Source organism: Hyperolius riggenbachi, chromosome 9 (assembly GCF_040937935.1).
Source record: "Hyperolius riggenbachi isolate aHypRig1 chromosome 9, aHypRig1.pri, whole genome shotgun sequence".
In the NCBI taxonomy this organism is placed as follows: domain Eukaryota; kingdom Metazoa; phylum Chordata; class Amphibia; order Anura; family Hyperoliidae; genus Hyperolius; species Hyperolius riggenbachi.
Genome location: NC_090654.1, coordinates 244873667 through 244895954, shown reverse-complemented (window position 1 = coordinate 244895954; position 22288 = coordinate 244873667). Strand labels below are relative to the sequence as shown.

The window sequence follows — 22288 nt, the reverse complement described above, 5'->3', positions numbered from 1 at the left end:
ATTCGAAAGTTAAAGACAGGCTGTTAATTAACTGCATATGAAAATAACTACAGAGGAGGTGACTTAAAGGGGTTCTGTGGGGTGCTGCAATAAACAAAAACTGCCACTTACCTGGGGCTTCTATCAGCCCCCTGCAGCTGTCATGTCCAGCACCGTTCTCCTCTGATCACCCATTCCCTGCTGCCGGCAACGATCAATTATTCGTCACAAGACGAAATGTGCGCTTGCCTGCTCGCGTCTCCGGGAGCTTACTGCGCAGGTGCACTACGAGGTTTGCTTGTACTGCGCCTGCACAGTAAGCTCCCGGAGACGCGAGCGGGAGCACGAACGTGCGTGGCAGACGCAATACACACATAATTAGACAGGGACCGGCAGGGGGGAATGAGTGATCGGAGGAGGACGGTGCGGGACATCACAGCTACAGGGGGTCACCAGGTAAGTGTCAGTTTGTGTTTATTGCAGCTCTCCACAGAACCCCTTTAGGGCCCTTTTCCACTAGCAATCTCTAGCGTTCGCGCTAAACGCTAGCGATTGCAATTCAGCAAAAGTCTAACATTTCACGGCGATTTCCCGACGTTTGCGATCGCGATTTTGCTGTGCTATGCACTGCATAGCAAAATTGCGGCAAAAATAGTTCCACAGCGCAATCGCGATTTAGAAAAAAAAAAGAATTGCGTTAGTGGAAATTACCTACCGTGATTCATATGTTATTTAGCAAACCGTAGCGATTTTGAAATCGCTAGCAATTTGTGGTTTTGCGATTCAGCAATCGGAAACGCTGTAGTGGAAAAGGGCCCTCAAGTACAGAAATGATAAGATAACTCTCTCACTGTGAAAACATATCTCTACACCTTGATAAGGCAAGCTTCTTTAGTGAATTAACACTGAACATACCATGATGTGTGGTGGTAAGTTTTCTCTTGCCTTATTATCTCCAGCATGGTCTTAGTGAATTGAGGCCAATGCATGGTAACCTCTCTGTGCAATGTCCCTGATGTTCCTCCAACCTGTCTTTGGTTCCAACTAACATGCTTGAGGTCAGAACACCTTTCATAACGCTACCCTATAATGTTTACATTTGTACTAACAAGCAGGCCGAGAAACCCAGGAAGTGGCAAACGCTGCAGTATAAAATACCCATTTTAACACATAGAAAAGCAATGGGCAGTGGCCAGGAGGGGGAGATAGGGCATTGGAATGTCTCACAGGCCCACATTATTCAGCAACTCATTAATTTCAGGCAATTTGGCTGCCACTGCAAGAAAGAAATTTCACGCTCAGAAAATAAAGAATAAATGGGAAACTCGGTCAGCTTTCTGATCAAATTAGTGGCCAAGTTCCCGAACAAAACGAAAGAAAAAACCGTGGCCACCCACTCACTCCTTCTATGGAGTCGCTGCCCTGGTTTGGACCTCGCTTAATTCTTCTGCATGATCACACCAATGAAAAGTCAGATTTCAGTCCCATGTAAGATCTACAGCAAGCTAGCATAGGTTTGTTGCCCACAGCAACCAATATGACAGCTGTGTTCAGTGACCAATCAAAGCAGCCAGGCCTTTCTCTAACCAGCACTGGGATATGAAGTCCAATGGTTTCTAGGGGAACCAGAGCAGAGGAGAACTATGGGTAACAGAAACACCATCAGTATGGTTGCTAAGTGGTTAGAAGTGTCAAATTACCAGGTTTATATCTCAGCCAATATTCTGTCTGCGTGGAGAATGTATGCTCTCCCCATATTTATTATTATTATCTCTTCTATGGGCCGTTTCCACTGGAGCTGAATCGCAGCGGTTTCTCATACACGATTTTGGATGTGGAAACACAGCCCTATTGAAATAAATAGGCTGCATCCTAATCAGTGACGTAACTAAGGAGCTGTGGGCCCCGATGCAAGTTTTACAACGGGGCCCCCCCCAAGCACTCTATACATAACAATTGATACGGCGCACCAAATCCTGCCAATGGCAACTACAGTGTCAGAGGTGCAAGAAGGGGATGGGGAGCAGTTTGTTAATGATTACCACTATTCAAAATATCTATAGAAGTGATTATTATGAGCACAGGACCAATAGAGAGCTAATACTGTAGTTGAGGGAGGGCCCTCCGGGGCCCCTCTGGCCCAAGGGCCCCGATGCGGTCGCTACCTCTGCAACCCCTATTGCTACGCCCCTGATCCTAATCACATGCAGGGAAAAAAAAAACATACTGCCGGCTGCAGCTTTCCGCAGAACACATCCAAATCCCCATAGCCGTGCATTGGACAACTACAGAGATTCGATGCAAAGTCGCATCACGACATGCCTGGCATCCGTTTCCACCAGTGGAAACCTGCCCTTAGGGCATCAAAACAAAGTTTTCAAAAAACATATCTGATATTAATATCTGAAGCAATCAGGCCCCTTCTCGGGAACACAGTCATTGCCATATTTCTGGAAGCCTGCTGAAGTTCTTCAGAAACCTCCGCCTGCATTGTCAAAGCCTGCCCCCAGCTTGGCAGCCACCAATTAGGGTGCGGCTGCTGAGCTAGGGGAAGGCCGCTGCAAAAAAAATGGGGTTGGCCAGAGACCAAGCAGAAACTAGAAAAAAAAAAACGTCATGGCCACAACTCTGAGAGGGGCAAAGCGATCACCAGCTTGGATTAATTACGTTAGATCAGGTAGGTATTAACCTCCTTGGCGGTACTCCCGAGCTGAGCTCGGGCTATGCCGCCGCGGAGGATTGCTCTGGCCCTGCTGGGCCGATTTGCATAATTTTTTTTCTCAAACACGCAGCTAGCACTTTGCTAGCTGCGTGTTTGTTCCGATCGCCGCCGCTACCTGACGTGAAACAGGGCACCCCCCCGCAGACCCCTTGCGCAGCCTTGCCAATCACCGCCAGGCTGCGCTATGGGGTGGATCGGGACTCCCTCTGACATCATGACGTCAATGACGTCAGTCCGATCATCGCCATGGTGACGGGGAAGCCCGTTCAGAACGGGATTTCCTGTTGGGATTATGCGCCGGCGGCGATCAGAGGGGCTGGGCGGACATCACAGGGAGGGGGGAAGCATGTAGCTAGCGCTAGGCTAGCTACAAGCTAACAAAAAAAAAATAGCAAAAAAAAAAAAAAAAAACCCTCCCGCGGCCGTAATCAGAACGGCAGGGAGGTTAAACCCTTATTCCTCCAGTCCTGTATCATTAAAGGTGGCCACACACACACGATACAATAAAATGATCCGATTTTACGTCAATTCGATAAATATGATCGGATCTTCTGAAAAAAAAAATCGATAGCTTTTCTTTCATTCGACTGAAAAATCCGATCGGATTTCCCGTTTTTTTTTTTTATTTTAATCAATCCGGAATGCTGGAAATTTTTCTTCAATTTTTCTAAAGATTGTATGGTGTGTGTTAGATTGTCAGTTTATTAATATACACACCCTAGCTATTTTCTCAAAGTTTACAATGATTTTTATCATAATTAGGGAAATTGACCACACGTGTGTGGTACATTGGTCATATTTTTGAAATGTTACAATCAGTCAGAAAAATTGATTGCAATTCTTGAATTGAACAGATATTTAAAAGATTGTATGGTGTGTGGCCACCTTAAGACAGAGTCTGGCATGACAATTTCTCCCATTTTTACTTACAGGCAACTGAAGCGAGAGGGATATTGAGGCTGCCATATTTATTTCCTTTTAAGCTATACTAGTTGCCTGACTATCCTGATCCTCTGCCTCTAATACTTTAGCCATAGACCCTGAACAAGCATGCAGCAGATCAGGTGTTTCTGAAATTATTGTCAGATTTGACAGTTAGCGGCTTGCTTGTTTCTGGTGTAATTCAGACACTACTGCAGCCAAATAGATCAGCAGGGCTGCCAGGCAACTGGTATTGTTTAAAATGGAATAAATATGGCAGCTTCCATATTCTTCTCACTTCAGTTGTCCTTTAAGTATTCTTTAATGGTTTTAAAGGCATCTTAATCATGGCAAAATCAGGAATAAGGCTTGGAGATTACTTTCCATGTTCAGCAAGGAGACTCATTAGGGAGCTGTACTCTGCAGCAACGCCAGCTTGTGTCCACTCCAAATCATATGCCGGAGGATTCACCACAAATACGAGGCTCTTCACACATGAATGGAGGTGAAAAAAGGGTCACTATGGTGACCTCAATTTCACAACCCGCCAACTGATTAAACTGGTTGCTATGGTTACAGCCCCCCTGCGATTCTGGAGGACGGATATTTGGGTCTCGGGCCTCACCTGGTAAGTTATGTTCTCAAGCAGCTGCTTAATAAGTCTTTGCTCTTCGGGCTGCAGATTCTCCACAGCCAGATCCGACATGTAAATTCTCTTCTGTTCATTAAACCTTCTCATAAACAGCAGAATTTCCTAATAAAACAGCAACAAGAAAAGAGAGAACATCAGTGGAAGAATTTATACTTTTGTCAGTTTATTGTTGATTCCAATAGCAACCATCTTCAGTTTTCCATTTGCTTCACAACTACAGGGCCCAGTATGCTATGGCTGCCACACACTGGAGTGGTCACTAAAGTAAGAGACCAGGGGCCATATGCAATTCTCTTTTTCACCTGTGTTTTCTCCAAGGAGATAATTTTTCATCTTTGATTTTAAATAACTTTGCAGCACTTTTCACCTAAAAAAGTACCAAAAAGTTGGTGAAAAAGTACTATTAAAATGATCAGAATCAGAATCTTTATTTTCGCCAAGCACGACTGGGTCGTGCTCGGAATTGGTCTCATTTTAAAATTATTTTGAGCATGTTCTTACCTTCTGGGGGCTTAAAATGCATTTTATTGACAAGTTTAAAAATATCACCTAGGAGAAAACTCAGGTGAAAAAGTGAATTGCATATGGGCCCTGGTCCCATATGCAATTAACCTTTTCTTCTGAGTTTTCTCCTAGGAGATAATTTTTCATCTTCCATTTAAAATAACTTTTCAGCACTTTGCAACTGAAAAAATGACAAAAAGTAGGTTAGAAGATACTATCAAAATTATTTTGAGTATGTTCTTGCTTGCAGGTGGTTTAAAAGCTATTTTATTGACAAATCTGAAAATATCACCTAGGAGAAAATTTAGGAGAGAAATGTAATTGCATATGGGCCCATACTTAATTACCGTTTTCTCCTAAGTTTTCTCCTAGGATATAATTTTTTTGGCTTCTGAATTTTGTACCGATTCTTTTAGTCTGATCAGATTTCTTTTTATTTCCCTTCCGTTAGTGGGCCTGAACAATTTTTTCCGATCAATTACAACACATCAAATGGTCGATCGTCCTGGAAATTTGATCATTAACTTACACCATAAAGTGAACCTGCAGCGTTTTTAAAATAATAAAAACGGATACTTGCCTAAGGAGAGGGAAGGCTCTGGGTCCTATGGAGCCTTCTCTCTCCTCTCCCGGTGCTCTTGTTCCAGCGCAGTCTCCCCCTTTAGCAGTCTCCGACTGATGGGTCGGAGACTGCTCTCTTCTGCCGCAGGAGGCTTCGGGAGTCTTCAGGGGCCCAAGTGCTCCTGCAGACGGGCGGCTCCGTAGGGTGCATACGTGAGCGCACTCTCTCCTGCATGCGCAGCACAGAGCCGCCCGTCATTGGGAGCATTTAAGCTCCCAAAGACCTCTGAAGCCTCCTGCAGCAGGAAGTTTCAATGCAGGAGCCAGCGATGGAACGAAAAGACTTGTGAGAGGAGCGGGAAGGACCCAGAGCCTTCCCCCTCCTTAGGTAAGTATCTTTAAAAAAAAAAAAAAAACAGTGTGTTTGCTTTAGCTGTGCTCTCTGCCTCAGACTTTGTTAGAACAGTGTATAGTGCAGAACAAAGCCATCGTTTTAAAAGTGACCAATTCACTTGCTATGTTAAAAGACACCTGAAGTGAGAAGGATATGGAGGCTGCCATATTTATTTCCTTTCAAACAATGCAGATTATCTGGCAGTCCTGCTGATCCTCTGCCTCTAATACTTTCAGGCCGGCTTCACACTGCAGATCGGTGGCCGCACCGCCAAAAACAGGCCTTCAGGGATTACTGCGTTAGTAAGCGTATTGAGGCATCCGGGCAAACAGGAAGTGATGCTTACTTCCTGTTAGGCAATCAATGACGTGGGCGGAAGCGTATTTCTAAAATACGCTTCAGCGCATGCGCGAGGCTGATAACTGTGGCAGGTTTTTCTTTAATTTATGCGCATTACTATAGACATACATGACTTCCGGCCTGCCGCAGGTCGCCGCAGGAGCCGTGCGGTAATGCAGGTATTGAAGAGCGTTAGATAGGGCACTTCCGGGCCGGCACAGCGTACCGCAAGATAGGGAGTGGTAAATATGGGGCCCTTAACCATAGACCCTGAACAAGCATGCAATTCAGATGTTTGCTTGATGTTTGACTGCATTTGCCGCATGCTTGTTTCAGGTGTGTGATTCAGACTCCACTGATGCATGAAAGGTCAGCAGGGCTGCCAAGCAACTGGTATTATAACAAGGAAATAAAAAATGGCAGCCTCCATATCCCTCTAACTTCAGATGTAAAGAACGCCACACACTGCTGCAAGCATTTTGAGCGGACAGCTGATGTGTTACCATTCCTCATATTGAATGTGGGGATTGAAGGCTAGGCCATCTGGTCTGGCTTCACATAGGAGCACGATCTACTGAAATAGTTCAAAGTAGACATGGGTGGAGAGTGTCAGAACACACGGTGCATCCAAACCTACAGACCAGGGTGCCAATGCTGATCTCCTTCCACTGCTCAAAGTACCGACAATGAGGAGCAGCCATCATGATTGCCTCTGCAGAATACACTCAAGCGAACACAGTGAATCCAGCGCAGGGGACTTGGGCACACAGGGAGTAACTTCAGCGCCGTCAGAACACAGAGCTGAAGTTACTTTTAAAACACAAGCAATTGCTGGAAGCCGAATTATTTCATTCCCCACCATCCATGCCGGCCTAGAGGGGGAATAGTATTTAACACGGCCAGGACTTGTGCAGCAGCAAGATCAGCCATATACTGGCTGTATCCTGCGCCCAAGTCTCCCGCGCCGATTCCTCTTGTACGTCACTAAAGTACCAAGTCTGATCCATGCAGCTCACAGGTCTTACAGGATCTGCTGCCACTACCTCAGTGCCAGATATCGCAGGACACCTTCACAGCTCTAGTGGATTCCACACTTAGATAGGCCACTACTGGGGACTGCCCTGCCTAGGAGAACTCACAGTGAAGCATGTGATATTTCAAACGGCTGATAGATGTGTAAAGTTATGTTTTTCTTTGATGACTTCCTGGTTTAACACATGACCATGACCAGCAAATCAGAGCCTTACAAATCTATCAGCTGATTAAACTGATCACATGCTTCTCCGTGAGTTCCCCTAGGCAGGGCCATCCCTAGTCACTACTACTCTGTTGGCAAAAGAGTAACTATGCTGTTGGTAGAAGGGGGCCTACACCATATTAGGCACGTGGTTCAAAATCCATTTCACACGTTGCCAAAGTGGTAGCATATCTGTGCAAAGGAGGGGAAAAGTCGGATTGCAAATTATGCCTGTGGTGCGACGCATACAATGAAGCATAAAGTAAAGTAATGCTTCACTACAACTGTAACCTGTGTGTTATGGGTTGCCACACTGAAAGCAATGCATTATTAACGGTTCAGTCTCACCGCACTACGTACCATTACAATAATTGCATAGCATTCGCAATGCAATTATATTGTCCCACGCAACGAACCACTATGAATGCAGACTATTAACAAACAAACAAAGAACACTTGTATTGCACTTTTCTCCTGGCGGACTCACAGCGCCAGAGCTGCAGCCACTAGGATGCGCTCTATAGGCAGTAGCAGTTAGGGAGACTTGCCTAAGGTCTCCTAGGCCTGGTGCACACCAAAAACCGCTAGCAGATCCGCAAAATGCTAGCAGATTTTGAAACGCTTTTTCTTCTTTTTCTGTAGCGTTTCAGCTAGCATTTTGCGGTTTTGTGAAGCGTTTTTGGTGTAGTAGATTTCATGTATTGTTACAGTAAAGCTGTTACTGAACAGCTACTGTAACAAAAAACGCCTGGCAAACCGCTCTGAAGTGCCGTTTTTCAGAGCGGTTTGCGTTTTTCCTATACTTAACATTGAGGCAGAAACGCATCCGCAATCCAAAATCTGCAGCAGCCCGGGAGTATGCATTTCTGCAAAACGCCTCCCGCTCTGGTGTGCAACAGCCCATTGAAATACATTACCCTAGCGGATCCGCACCCGCAAGCGGATCGCAAACCGCAGCAGAACCGCTCTGGTGTGCACTAGGCCCTACTGAATAGGTGCTGGCTTACTGAACAGGCAGAGCTGAGATTGGAACCCTAGCATGGGTCATACTATCAAAGGAATCCACTATAATCATTATGTTTTATTTATATAGCACCAACATATTCTGTAGTGCTGTACAAAAACAGACAATAATGGGAGTACAAATACATACATAGTACAATATAGAAATCTATTTTTACCTGGTACTTTTTGGTGTAGGTCTCATCTTTCATTTCAGAAAACAACTTCTTCAATGTTTGTTCCTCCGAGTTCAGCCACGCTATGGCTTTGCTAACCTGATCCTAGCAGAAGAGACATGGAAAATGTTACCAATGAAAAATGAAGAGTAAAGCTGTACATTGTTTGGCAGCAACAAGTATGGTAATCTATGATTGTTAATAACAATCTGGCCACCGGGTGGCACTGTTCCCTGTCTGCCTGGAATCAGTTCCAGAAGCTTATCAGAATAGCAGACATCTGAGATAAAGATCTAATTATGGGGGAATCACTTTTTCCATGCACAGCTGATTTCCTGTCAGTCACCTCAATTAAGGTTCCTGTAGAAAGTCACTTTCATCTTGAACAGACAATGGCCTCAATTCACTAAGCTTAACTCCTGTCTTTAATAACTCTTCTGAGCTGTTTTACAGTTATCACCATGGTGATATAATTGTGATAACTGTAAAACAGCTCTGAAGAGTTATTAAAGACAGGAGTCTTAAGGGGCCCATACACTGGTCGATTTCAGCCATCAAATCGATCAATTCTATGGAATCAATCAATTGATCAGAAATAAATTCTTTCAAATCTATCGACCGACTTGTGGCCGATTTGGATGGATTTGATCTATCTGATAGGATGGAAGATCTAGGTCGATCTGCTGCTTTTAGCAGATTCATGGCCCATAGAGTTGCATTGGATCTAATGGTCCAATAATGCATTTAAGGTGCCCATACACTTACACGATTTCCCGCTGACAGACAGCAGATTTGATCACTGTGATTGAATCTGCTGTGAAATCGATGCGCAAATGCTGACCGAACGACCGATTTTTGTCCGAAATCGATCGATCCCGTCGATCTGTCCGCGCAGAAGATTTCGCTCGATTGCCGGCGATTCGGGAGTGCATCGATAGCGGTGTTCGAATGTCTGACGACCGATGCTAGCGCCAATACATTACCTGTTCTGCCAACGCGTGTCCCTTCTCTGTCCCCGCTGTCCCTTCTCGCGCTGGGCTCCGGCTGGCTTCATTTACTTCCTGCCGGGGGAAGTTTAAACAATAGAGCGCCCTCTACTGTTTAAATTTCCCCCCGACAGGAAGTAAAGTAAAGCTGGAGCCCAGAGCGGAGGACAGCGGAGACCGGGGGACTCGCGCCGGCCGGATCAGGTAATGTATGCAGGGTACGGCGGCAGCTCCACAGATTGTGAATCGGATCCGTAGTGAAATCGAGTGAAAATCTGTTTGCAGTGTAGGCAGCCAATAGATCCCTCTTTAATCAGATTCAATCACAGAGGGATCTATCTGCTGGTCGATCTGGTGGCAATCGACCAGTGTATGGATAGATTTCCAATAGATTTCATTCTGAAATCTATTGGAAATATGTTCCTAGTGTGTGCCAAACATCAGATAGATTCCTGTCAGATTCGACTTGACAGGCATCTGACAGAAATCTGATGGTCAAATCTGCTGCAAATCTATAAGTGTACAGCCACCTTTATAGTTAACTGTTTTTGCTGAAAGGCTGTGGCAGCTTCAGCGCAAATGTTGAGAATTCTCCGTGTTCCATGCTCAGTGCTGACTTCAACAGCCAGATGACAGCAACAGCTATGGGAAAGTAGTAACAGTGGTAACCTTGTGTGATGTGTATTTGTTGCTTCAAGATGTAAACGTCACATTTTTTATTTTTTTTTAAAAGGTTGGCTTTCATTTTCATGGGCATGATATACTTATCCAAAATTTCTCTATTTTTTTACACAGATAAGTGAGCAGTGTCTTATTGCACAGATACATCAAATGCATTTTGTGTTGATAAAAGGCATCCTACATTATTATATGTGGTCTCAGACCAGGTGAATGATTGCTATATGACTAATATTAATCATTTACCTGGACACTGCCTTGCAGCACTGGATATTACATCAGAGGTCAGCACATCCGATGCAATACTGATCTGACCGCAGCTATTGCTAGCTTCATGGTATTCTGTGCTGTACAAAACCGTGGGCAATGCTGATGGCGTACTCCTCCCACTTGCATTTTCCCACTGGGGAAATCAATATACAAAGCGCTTTTTAAAGCGCTTTGCGATTTCCCTATACCTTCCATTGAGGCAAATCGCCCCGAAAACGGTACAGGAAGCACTTTGGTCAGCGGATTGGAATCGAGCCGCTCATATGTGAACATTCTCATACGAAATAATTGAACAAGCGCTTTTAGGGAGATTTTGAAAATCGCCGGTGCTTACAAAAAGCCAAAAGCGCCCTTAGACAACTCTGAATATGGACTTGTAGGCCCATATGCAATTCCCTTTTTCTCCTGAGCTGTCTCCAAGGTCCTAGGTTCTCAACATGTGGTATGCGTACCCCAGGTACGATGGTTCCAGGGGGTACTCGGGCTCGATATACTTAACCAAGAATAACAAATTTAGAGTTTTAGAAAATGATACATTTTAGCCAAAACATCAATTTGGTGTTTAATAATTAAACACAATAGTAAATGCTTGGGCATTTTTTAGGACCAATTATGTACTACGGTTAAATATATATTTGTCAAGGGGTACTTGTGATAATGTTTACTATATCAGGGAGTACTTGGTGAGTCCTGGTTTTTAAAAGGGGCACATATTAATAAAATATTGAGAAACACTGTCCTAGGTGATATCTTCACACCTTGACAAAAAGTGCTTTTTAAACCACCAGCAAGCAGAAAATACTCAAAACAAGTTTAACCCTCCTGGCTGTCTATTAAAAACCGCCAGGGGGCAGCGCAGCCATTTTTTTGATTTTTTTTTTTAAATCATGTAGCGAGCCTAGGGCTCGCTACATGATAGCCGCTGTGCAGCGGCATCCCCCTACCCTCTTCGATCACCTCCGGCGATCGGCGATCAGGAAATCCCGTTCAAAGAACGGGATTTCCTGGAGGGCTTCCCCCGTCTCCATGGCATGGATGTCATGGACGTCGTGACGTCTAAGGGAGTCCCGATCCACCCCTCAGCGCTGCCTGGCGCTGATAGGCCAGGCAGCGCAGGGGTCTTGGGGGGGGGGGCTCTGCAGCGACGCGGATAGCGGCGAATCGGCGCAGGGCGGCGGCGATCGGTGTGCTCACACAGCTAGCAAAGTGCTAGCGGTTACCGCCAGGAAGGTTAATAGTACTTTTTCACTCACTTTTGGGTACTTTTTCAATTGCAAGATGCTTAAAAATTATTTTAAAGAAAATATGAAAAGGATCTCAAAGAAAACTCACGAGAAAACGTTAATTGCATATGGGCCATGACATCCTGGACTGATACATTACATACATCTGCCATTGGTGAGTGCTGGGAAGTGGTAGTGTCTATTTAAGCCTCTTACACACGCTAGTTGGATCTATCCTGAGATGAATCCATGAGGCCGCCTTGGTAGGAATCTAGTGTGTGTGTATGGCGGGCCCTAATGCCTCACTGAGAGAGAGGGAGTGTCAGATACATCTTGGCCAACCATAGGCCTTGTTCTGCTGCTTACCCCTCTCACTATGTTATGCTCTGCGCATAGCCCCTCCTCCTCAACCATTAGCAACAGAACTGTACAGCACTTGACCCTGAACTATCGCCCAAAGGATCAAGTAACCGTAAGCAACAGTGCTTATGTGTGTGTGTGTGTGTTTCCTTACTCTAAGGCCGGCTTCACACTGCAGATTGGCGGCGCGGCAGGGGTGTGCTATGGCGATTACCGTGTTAGCACGCAGTAATCCCTGTCTGGCATTCAGCCAAGCAGGAAGTGACGCTTTCTTCCTGTTAGGCAATCGATGATGTGCCCGAAAGCGTATTGTTAAAATACGCTTCCGAGCATGTGCGACGCAGAAACCTTCGGCAGGTTTTTTAAATACACGCGGACCACCATAGACTTACTTGACTTCTGGTCCAACGCAAATCGCTGCAGGAGCCGCACGGTAAGGTAGGTATTGAAGCACGTTAGATAGGGCACTTCCGGCGCAAAGTACCGCAACATGGAGAGTGTGATCTCCCCCATAGACTTTCATTAGGCTGCAGTGGATTGTGGTAAATTTACCACACCACCTCATTGTGAAAGGGCCCTCATGGCTCTGCCAAGTCAGACACAGCTGAAGGTGTGTAAAACAACAGTATTGAAACAAGGAATCCAGCATTAGACAACAATACACACTGTTCTCCTGTTTTACAAAAGAAAAGAAAAAAAACAGCAGCAAGTGCAGCACTGCCCTGCAAGTATCACTGCTGGCCTTTTCTGTAATATAGTGACTGTATGTGGCCTCCTCCCATCCTAGACACCTGTTACTATGCTCAGAGCTTCCACTGAGCCATTCCAGATAGGAGATGCATGTACTAAAGGTTGTTGTGAGCTTTGAGACTAGCAGAGCCATGTTGAACTAGACAGCACTAGAACTGCTGTAGGTTGTTTTTTATTTTGGAATTTAGATAAGCATTAGCAACACAGGGCAGGATAAAATGCAAAAAGATAAAGTGTTAGACATAGGCAGATGACATACGGATGTGTTTCTTGTAGGCTCTGCGATATTCTTTGAGTACTGTAGGAACTGGGCCACGTACGTCATTATAGACTTTTCGTCAGGATTGGCCACGTTGACATCTGTGAAACAAAAGGCACTCATCAAACAGCAAAACCAAACATTTTCATACAGGATACAACAAGCACCGTTCATATCTAACCCTAACTATAACACTGCTGAAGGAAACAGGAAGCGGTAGGAATATGGAACCTGCCATTTTTATTCCCATTCAAAAAATGCCAGTTGCCTGGCTGCCATAATCATCTATTGGCTTTAGGGTCCCATCTGACCTATGTTATATTAATTACATTATTTTCACTACAGTCTCTCTTTAAAACCCAACTTACGTTAAAGAGGTTATTTTAGTTTTGGTAATAATGTGTTAGAACCTCTATTAGATTTTCTCAGCTCTTCTTTGTCCCTGAGAAGTTTCATCACTTCCTCTTCAGACAGGAAGTAAAAGAACTCTCTTTCTCTCCTAGAATATAACACAGCAACAAAGTGAATCTCTGATAAGTTTTCATCGCTGTCCCTCAATTCCTATCCCTGAGACTGATGGCATTCCTAGCCAAAAAGTTCTACTGAGGTCCAAAGGATGGAAAGTGCAGAAACATCTCTCAAAGTGGGGGCACAGACAACACTAAGGGCCCATTTCCACTAGGGTGCCGCCCCACCCCCAAAAAATTTGCATGTTAAAACTATTTTACTCCAGCTCCCATTTTCCTAAGATCCCTTTTATTCTTCAGTACCAAAAATATATGGGAATAATTCACATCTTAAGAAAAAAATCGCTTTTCATGTTCTGGCGTATTAGTACAACATTGTATATAAATGATTACAACAAATGATCATGACAAACACCGATAAACCTAGCGATCATTAAACTTCTTTATAACTTACCTTCTGGCTCCAGTAGTCGGGGGATCTTTAAGTCCTCTTCTGCAATTCTGAATGCCTCTCGCAGCTTCTCCTCATTAGATTTTACCCGGAATTTCTCCATGTCAACGAGATCTGGTCTCAGCGAATGGATGATGGCCAGGAAAGCCTGGCCAGTCTTCCAGCTCGATTTAAAGTCGGTCACATTGACAGATCCATCTCTGAAAAAAATAAGGTTTGAAAGATCAGGATACTGACAGGAAGCTGGTCCTACGAGAAATAAAGACGCAACAGTTTCTGGCCTGCTGGTCCCTGAACTATTGGTCTGAGCGGGTCTAATTTTTCAGACTCGCACCCGCAGCCCCACTACCCGCACCCGACCAGCAACCCGCTTTCTGATGAATCTGGTACTCGCACCTAACCTGCACACGCAGACCCGCTACCCACACCCGCAACCCGATTAAAAACAAAACGGGTACCCAAACCCGATCTGCAGTTCGGGTAACCTGCGGGTACCTGACCCGATGCAGGCCTCTACCCTGAACAACCCAGAAGTAGGCCTGAACGATTTCAGGAAAAAATTGAATTGAACGATTTCTATCCGAAGTCACGATTTTGATTTGATTCACAATTTCCTTCAAATTAAGCATTTTTCCCCTCCACTGTGCGCCTTTGTCACCATCTCTCTTTGTGCACCCTCTGTGTCTCTCTTTGTGCCCACTTTGTCTGTGTCCCCTCTGGGTCTCTCTCTTGCCCCCTTTGTGTCTTTGTGCCCCTTTTGTCTCTGTGCCCGCCCTGTGTCTCTCTCTGTGCCCCCTTCTGTGTCTCTCTCTGTGCCCCCTTCTGTCCCCCAAGCTGCGGCAGTGCTGGAATACCTTCCTGCAGGCTCTAATGCACGGCATACTTCCTGTATGTCATGTGACATACAGGAACCAGGAAGTATGCTGTGCACAACAGCCGGCAGATGGCAAGAGAGGACAGACAGCGTCGGACTCGTGTCAGAAGATATGTCGAAAACTGCCGATACTGGGGGCTGCATGCGCCTGGACTTTGGGTAAATTTGAAGCCGCTTCTTCAAACTTCCCCATGTGGAAATGACATCATCACAGAAATTGTCGCTTTGACGTTTCCGAAATTGTGATCTTGGTGATCGCGATTTCAGTTTAATCGATTTATCTTTCAGGCCTACCCAGAAGTTTGCCTCAGTCTGAGGTTTGTTTGTGTTTTTTGCTTTTGTTTTTTTCAGACGGGGGGGGGGGGGGGGGGGGGTATTTAGATACCACATATTAACCAATGTTTTAAAGGAGAAAAAAAATGCCCAAGTTGTGAAAGTGAATTTGACTACAAAATAATATGTATATTGAAATTCATCATAACTATTTTTTTTACCATGCATTTTCCATTTTCTCTACAAAAGTGCAGCACCAAACATCTTTGTTTTTACTACATTTTGATGTTTTTTGTAGGCCATAATGAATGTTATGTTACCTATTCTGGCAGACACAGCAGTTTGTATGTTTCTTGGAAAGTATATTGCCTGGACACCATAATAAAAACTTACCACAACCTCAAATGCCTCAGTGTGAACAAAATCTATTAAAATAAATGGATAATAAAATATACAGATGGAAGGATTAAATTTAAAAATGAATATCACACAAAATGATTAACGAAAAAATACATAACTCTGGAGAAGCTCCTGTTCCTTTTGTTTTAATAGAAAGCCAGTGAAACTGTACTGCACAGCGCTGGTACAGCCATTATGGTCACTGTGGGTAACGTGCCAACTTTGCAGATGATTAGTGTCTGTAAAGAGCGTACACATTGATTGTAGAGGCGTGTACATCTATTGATACACACGGGACGGGATGATGTTTATTATACCACCTGACCACTTCTGAGGCATTTATTGATGCAGCTGTTTTCCTGGGCCTGAAGAAATTTTTGCATGCATGCGTTTAGGACTCAAAAGGAGTGCACTCCGGGTCTAACGTTGGTTCCCCAGATGTCAGTTTGCAGAATAGTGGTTTTTATGGGAGGGTATGTGTTTGTGTTTGTCTATTGTACGTCTATAGGCCATTGTTTTGGGTATTGTTTAGGGTATTGTTTAGGGTATTGGGTATTGCATTTTCCAATAAATGTTGTATTTTTGTACTAGCCCTGAGCTCCCCATATTCTGTTGGTTGGAAGATTGCTATTTAATGGGTGAGACGGGCCAATTAGGGTGATATCCCGTACCTCCTATTTTTCAGTTGTATAGCATAACCCTCACTGATAAGTAATTACAGCCATAAAACACTTTCCTGTCAGTAAATGGCTTCTGAGAGCAGGAAAGAGATAAAAATGGTCAATATTTCATAGATTTGAGCTCTGACATACTTCAATAAAGGTGTAATTGAGCAGAGACAATGAAACAGTAAAAACTTGATTTATTAAATATAAAATCAGACTGTTGGATAGCTTAAAAAAAAGTCATTTTTAGGAGACTGAGGATAGATACAATTGTTTTTCTCATCAGTTTATTTTCACCTCGGATGTTCTTTAAGTTTTTCATCTTACCCATTTTGACATTAACTTCCAATACAACTACGTCATCTGAAGCCGAGCGTTTCTTACGTATGTAAGCAACTCTGCGTTGTTACGTCACTCTAAGTCAGGGGTCCCCAAACGTTTTGGGTCGAGCGCTTGGTCAACAAATGTGAAATTTGACTATACACCAGCGAATTACTGCTTTCTGGCTTTCATGTGGATGTCTGGCTATTCTATGTGTGGACAACCAATATTTAAAAAGATGCAGCTGACTGCATCAATAAGTAATACATTTTGTGTGTGGGGGCCGGTAAAAAAAGCATCAGGGGGCCACATTCGGCCCGCAGGCCTTAGTTTGAGGACCTCTGCTCTAAGTCATTGTTGGACTGAAATTGGTTTGAAATTGAGGCTGGGTGCACACATGACATAATGTAAAAAGGCTGTGTTTTATGTCATGTTTTATGTAAGGGCCTGTTTCCCCTACAGACAGATTCTGGATGCAGACTCCAATGAATGCCTATGGGCCTGTTTCCACTAAACACGATTTTTCTGATGCAGATTTCCCATAGGCATTCATTGGAGTCAGTTTTCTGCATCCAGAATCTGCGTGTAGTGGAAATAGGCCCTTAATATTGTTTTTTGTGTGCGTTTGCAATGCGTTTTTTTTTCATGCGTTTTGCGTGCGTTTTAATGCGTTTGCGGTTCGCATATACAAAACACATATGCGTTTTGTAAGCATTTTTCATGCATTTTTATATTTCCATTTATGCAAGTCACTAGGAAGACAACAGGAAGCGGAAATACAGCATTAAAAAATATTTTGGGGAAAAAACGCATTTAAAAACGCATGGAAACGCATACAATTGTGTTCCCATGGATTTTCATTATGTGTGTTTTTAATGTGTCTATGAATATTATGCAACAAAACCAGCATTTTTAAAAACGCAGGTTTGAAAACGCATATGCATTTTTTTTATACGCGTTTTTTCCTGCAGCCCATAGACTTCCATTAACGGCAAAAACAGCGTTTCCGCAATGCTAGCGTTTGTGCTATGTGTGCACCCAGCCTGATACCTATGTAGGCAATTATTTAGGAAGATCGCAAGATAAGTAACATGTAACATAATAATGCTGAAATAACACTCTGCAGCATAAGCTACACGCCTGTCCTTACCGTGCGCACTGCTCCTGAGCCCACTGTAGCAGGACTTTCTTGGCAGATATCTTCCATCTGGATTTGGCGCTGCGTTTAGGTGATGGGCTTGCTGTTGGGGAAGCTGCTTTCTTAGTGTCACACGTGACTGGCTGCACCTCATCAGTAGCCGCTAAAATGCTTGCCAAGCCTTCAATCTATTACAATATCAAAGCAAATGGTGTTCAGTTAAAAGAGGAACTCCAGTGAAAAAGAATGTATTAAAAAAAGTGCTGCATTTTTACAATAATTATGTATAAATGATTTAGTCAGTGTTTGCCCATAGTAAAATCTTTCCTGTCCCCGATTTACATTCTGACATTTATCACATGGTGACATTTTTACTGCTGGCAGGTGATGTCACTGGAAGTAGCTGCTGCTTGCTTTTTTGGCAGTTGGAAACAGCTGTAAATGGCTATTTCCCACAATGCAACGAGGTTCACAGACAGGAAACTGCCAGGACCATGGTCCTCACAGTTTCCTGTGGGAGCGGTTTCACCACAATATCAGCCATACAGCGCCCCCTGATGATCCGTTTGTTAAAGGGAATAGATTTCTCATGGGAAAGGGGGTATCAGCTACTGATTGGGATAAAGTTCAATTCTTGGTCGGAGTTTCTCTATAAAAACGAATACTACACAAAATGCTAAATAAAATGCATAGTAACTAGAAGGTCTGCAGAAGTCTCCATCTCTTATTTTGAAAGGAAGTGGTGTGCATCCAATGATGCTGTACAGCCACTGTGGTTATAGAATGTTTACAAGGCTGACCATACATCTAGTAACATGTCACCCATTACTAATGCAAAGCTAAAGCGAAAGTCAACTTATGAGATGATGAATTTTACGTATAGTACAGCTAAGAAATAGCACATTAGTAGCAAAGAAAATAGTCTCATATTGTCTTCCAGTATAGTAAGAGTTAAAAAACTTCAGTTATCTATGCAAAAGAGCTTCTCTGAGCTAATAAACCCACTGGGTGGAATACAGTCCTGTTTTCTGAAGCACTTAAACAGCCAAGAAACAGTGAGAGACGGCTTCAGATAAGGTTTTACTGCAGGGAAGTTGAAAGGATCATTATTTCTGCTTTGTTTTATAGCTGTAAGGGCTCGTCCACATCTAGAGTGTTTTCGGCCTTTTTTTCAAGCGCAGACGATTTTCAAAATCGCCTACAAAACGCTTGTGCAATGATTCTCTATGAGAAGGTTCATATCAGTGCGTTTCATAAGTTTTTTTTTGCTTGTTTGTTTTTTGGCTTCAGGTTTGGTTAAGCACAAACATATTATGAAGTGGAATTACAAATCACAAAACAAACATGCGTATAACAGGACGATGTAATGAACTATGTCCAAGTGCACAATACAGAATACAACAAAAACTGAAATGTATGAACAAAAGTACTCTTAAAGCGGATCCGAGATGAAAAACGAACTATAACAAGTAACTTGTCTATATATCTTATTGAAAGTTTAGATAGTTTACACGGCAAATCTAGCTGCAAACAGCTTCAAAAGTTTATGATTATTTATTCCTGTGATACAATGACAGCAGCCATGTTCTGTTTGTCACATTGTCACAGGCTGAGGGCTGGAGATGCTATTAGCTTGCCTGTGTGTAAATTCAGTCACCTCTCTTCCTCCCTCCTCCCCTCTGCCTCTGAAATCAATGGCTAGTAACCTCCTCCTCCTCCTACCCAGGCTGAGCTCCCATAAGCCCTTGCTACAGTGCCAAGGCACAAAAGGAGCTGTGGGCGAGGCTTGTTTAGTTTATAGGGAATTAGAGTATTAAAACAAAAAAGTATTTGGCTTGAGGAATGCTCTATAAACTATATGAAAGGAACACAAATATGCAATGAGTAAAAGTTTATCTCGGATGCACTTTAAAGGAAAAAAAGAATAAGCAGTAAATGAAATATAAAACCAGAAGAGCCCTTTATGTCACGTTAATGGGTAACATCGGTTTTCCAGCTACTTACATGAAAATGTAAAATGATTTGCCAAATGAGGCCAAGCACAATGGAGGGCTTCCCGCTAATGATGTCCTCGACATGAATATTTATGAGCTTGATCTACAATGGAAACATGCGCTGATGAGTCCTGCGTGAGTTTGCAACCAGTAAAGTTACTGTGAATAGTGTAACGTTCTGGACAAGAGGCTCTACTCACCGATCGCTTCCCCAGAAATGCCAGAGCGGACTCAATATTGCTTCTCGATTGGAAGACATTCTTGCCTTTCTCACGTGGCTGGCAGAATGAAGACAACATCATTGCAAACATATTTTTAGATGCCATTAATAGGTTAAAGCAGACCTGACCTCAGAACTTCCTTTCTACTCTAACAGATCTGCAACAGCATAATAACCTTTAAAAAAAACAGCGTATAAATCTGCAATGTGTCTACTTCCTGCTTTCTTGGAAGCAGACATAGGGTTAACATCTTGTGTTTACAAATTAGCTGCTCTGCAGAGGCAGCCAGCTAACACAGCTGAGAGATCAAATTACACTGGTGATTGGTCACAGATGAGGGGGGATTAGACGGGCTAAACTCTCTAAATACATACAGGGTGCATTTCTCTATGTTTTCCATCTGTCCTGTGTAAGAGTTCAGGTCCACTTTAAATGACAACTGAAGTGAGAGGAATATGGAGGATGACATTTGTATTTCCTTTTAAGCAATACCAGTTACCTGGCTGTCCTGCTGATCCTCTACCTATAATACTTCTAGCCACAGCCCCTGAACAAGCATGCAGCATATCAGGTGTTTCTGACATTATTGTCAGATACGACAAGATCAGCTGCATGCTTGTTTCTGGTGTTGATTCAGACACTACTGCAGCCAAATAGATCAGCAGGGCTGCCAGGCAACTGGTATTGGTTAAAAAGAAATAAATATGGCAGCCTCCGTATATCTCTCACTTCATTTATTCTTTAACCTGGCTCTTTACTAAAACATTCTACGGCAGAGAAATTTACAAAGGTGACCTAAAAGGATCTCGACCAAACGTTTAAATGGACCTAATTAAAAAATGTACTACCAATTACATAAATGTGATAAATATTAATACTACTATTGTATAGTCCGGGAAATATCAGGAAAAAAACAGGAAACCAAATATTGCAAAATATACTTTTCTTTTAATATTCCAAAAAAGTGCAGAAAATTGTATACAAAAGCTTCAATCCAAACAAATGTCCATTAAGAGAACCCATCACGTGATAAAGTGCATATAATGAAGAAGGGTCCTCGACCCAAAACAAATCGATGTAGTTGCCTTCTCTACTATTAATCAATTATATGCACTTTACCACGTGATGTGTTCTCTTGATGGACGATTGTTTGGATTGAAGCTTTTGTATACAATTTTCTGCACTTTTTTGGGGAATATTAAAAGAAAAAGTACCTATATTCCGCAATTTTTAGTTTCCTGGTATATCCCTGACTATACAATAGTAGTCATAGTTATGATTGTGGTTCACCTACAGGGATTTCTGCTGTTTTTGACCTCCCATATACAATATTACTGTCGTGTAGCACTGGGGAGTTTTGAACAATTTTGCTTTGTTTTCAAATATTAGTCTTCTAATGAAAATGAATACATGAAAGTATTATTTTACTTTTCAGATGTTGTCATTTTGATATCTGCTGTCTGGTGGGGTGTACCTCCATCTGCTGGTTGGCATGTGTCACTTGCCAGCCAGCTCCATCCTCCAGCCCCTTCCTCCTGAATATGCTTATTAGCTGTGGGAGTGAACACCTACATAAAGGTGTGCCTCCCTGTGAAGCTTTGTGACTCTGAGCATTCTTGTCTCTTACAAGTAAAAAAAAAATCCAAGAGGGGGGCTCCAGGGGGGCATGTGAATACCACTGAGCTTTCCAGGGGACTGCTACATGAATCATGTGTCTCCTTCTGGAACCCCTCCTTCCTTTCCTTTTAGAGAGCACCTGCAGAGAGGGAGATAGAGGCTTATTGGCTCCCAGCATGACTAGCACCCGCACCTGGCACCTTGCCTCTGCAGCATGTCATGGGGAGGAGCTAAACACATAAAAGAAAAAAACTTAAATACACCCATAATTATAAATGCCAATAGGGGAGCAATGGGAAATGTTAAAAGTACTTCCACTCAGGGCCGGGCTGAGGCATAGGCTGGAGAGGCTCCAGCCTCAGGGCGCAGTGTAGGAAGGAGCGCACAATTCATTCAGCTGTCATTCCTAATTGTGTATGAAGCAGAAAGAAATAAGAAAAGGGGATACATAGCAGTGACTGCAAGCCAGATAACTAGATATTAAGGTGTTGGGGAGGTTGTGGGCCCTGTGGCCCTCTTAGTCTAATAGCAATCAGTGTGTGACAGCTGGGGTGGGAGGGATGGAGGGGCGCACTTTGGTGTCTCAGCCTTGGGTGCTGGAGGACCTTGTTCTGCTTCCACTTTAACTTTATTTTAGCAAACGGATAATGGAGTTAACTCCCGACCACGAATCACACCTTTTTCTTCAATGAGGAGGCTGGATATTCTCCCTTCTGATTGGCCAGTGAGGTCATGATGACTTCAAAAGCTAGTTCGCTTAAAGGGAACCTTAATTCAAAAGGTACGCCATGCGTACCTTTTTACGCATTCCCGCTGGTGCAGGAAGTTATCGCGGACATTAACAAGTACATTTTT

At 43.4% G+C, this 22288-nt stretch overlaps 1 protein-coding gene across 5 annotated transcripts in view; it reads right to left on the bottom strand.

Moving 5' to 3' along the window:
* Positions 1 to 22288, bottom strand: part of SYNE2 (spectrin repeat containing nuclear envelope protein 2) — a 573116-nt gene that overhangs the window by 455052 nt on the left and 95776 nt on the right. For 2 of the 5 annotated variants that reach the window (XM_068254236.1, XM_068254237.1), the window contains exons 5-11: positions 19796 to 19873; positions 19606 to 19698; positions 17614 to 17789; positions 13935 to 14131; positions 13014 to 13114; positions 8491 to 8592; positions 4248 to 4376 (exon numbers count right to left, since the gene is read on the bottom strand). In XM_068254236.1, the coding sequence (XP_068110337.1) occupies positions 4248 to 4376; positions 8491 to 8592; positions 13014 to 13114; positions 13935 to 14131; positions 17614 to 17789; positions 19606 to 19698; positions 19796 to 19873 (876 nt within the window). Of the gene's footprint in view, positions 1 to 894; positions 986 to 1380; positions 1467 to 4247; positions 4377 to 8490; positions 8593 to 13013; positions 13115 to 13934; positions 14132 to 17613; positions 17790 to 19605; positions 19699 to 19795; positions 19874 to 22288 lie in introns of those variants that run through there. The other 3 variants (XM_068254238.1, XM_068254240.1, XM_068254239.1) reach the window with 3 other exon arrangements.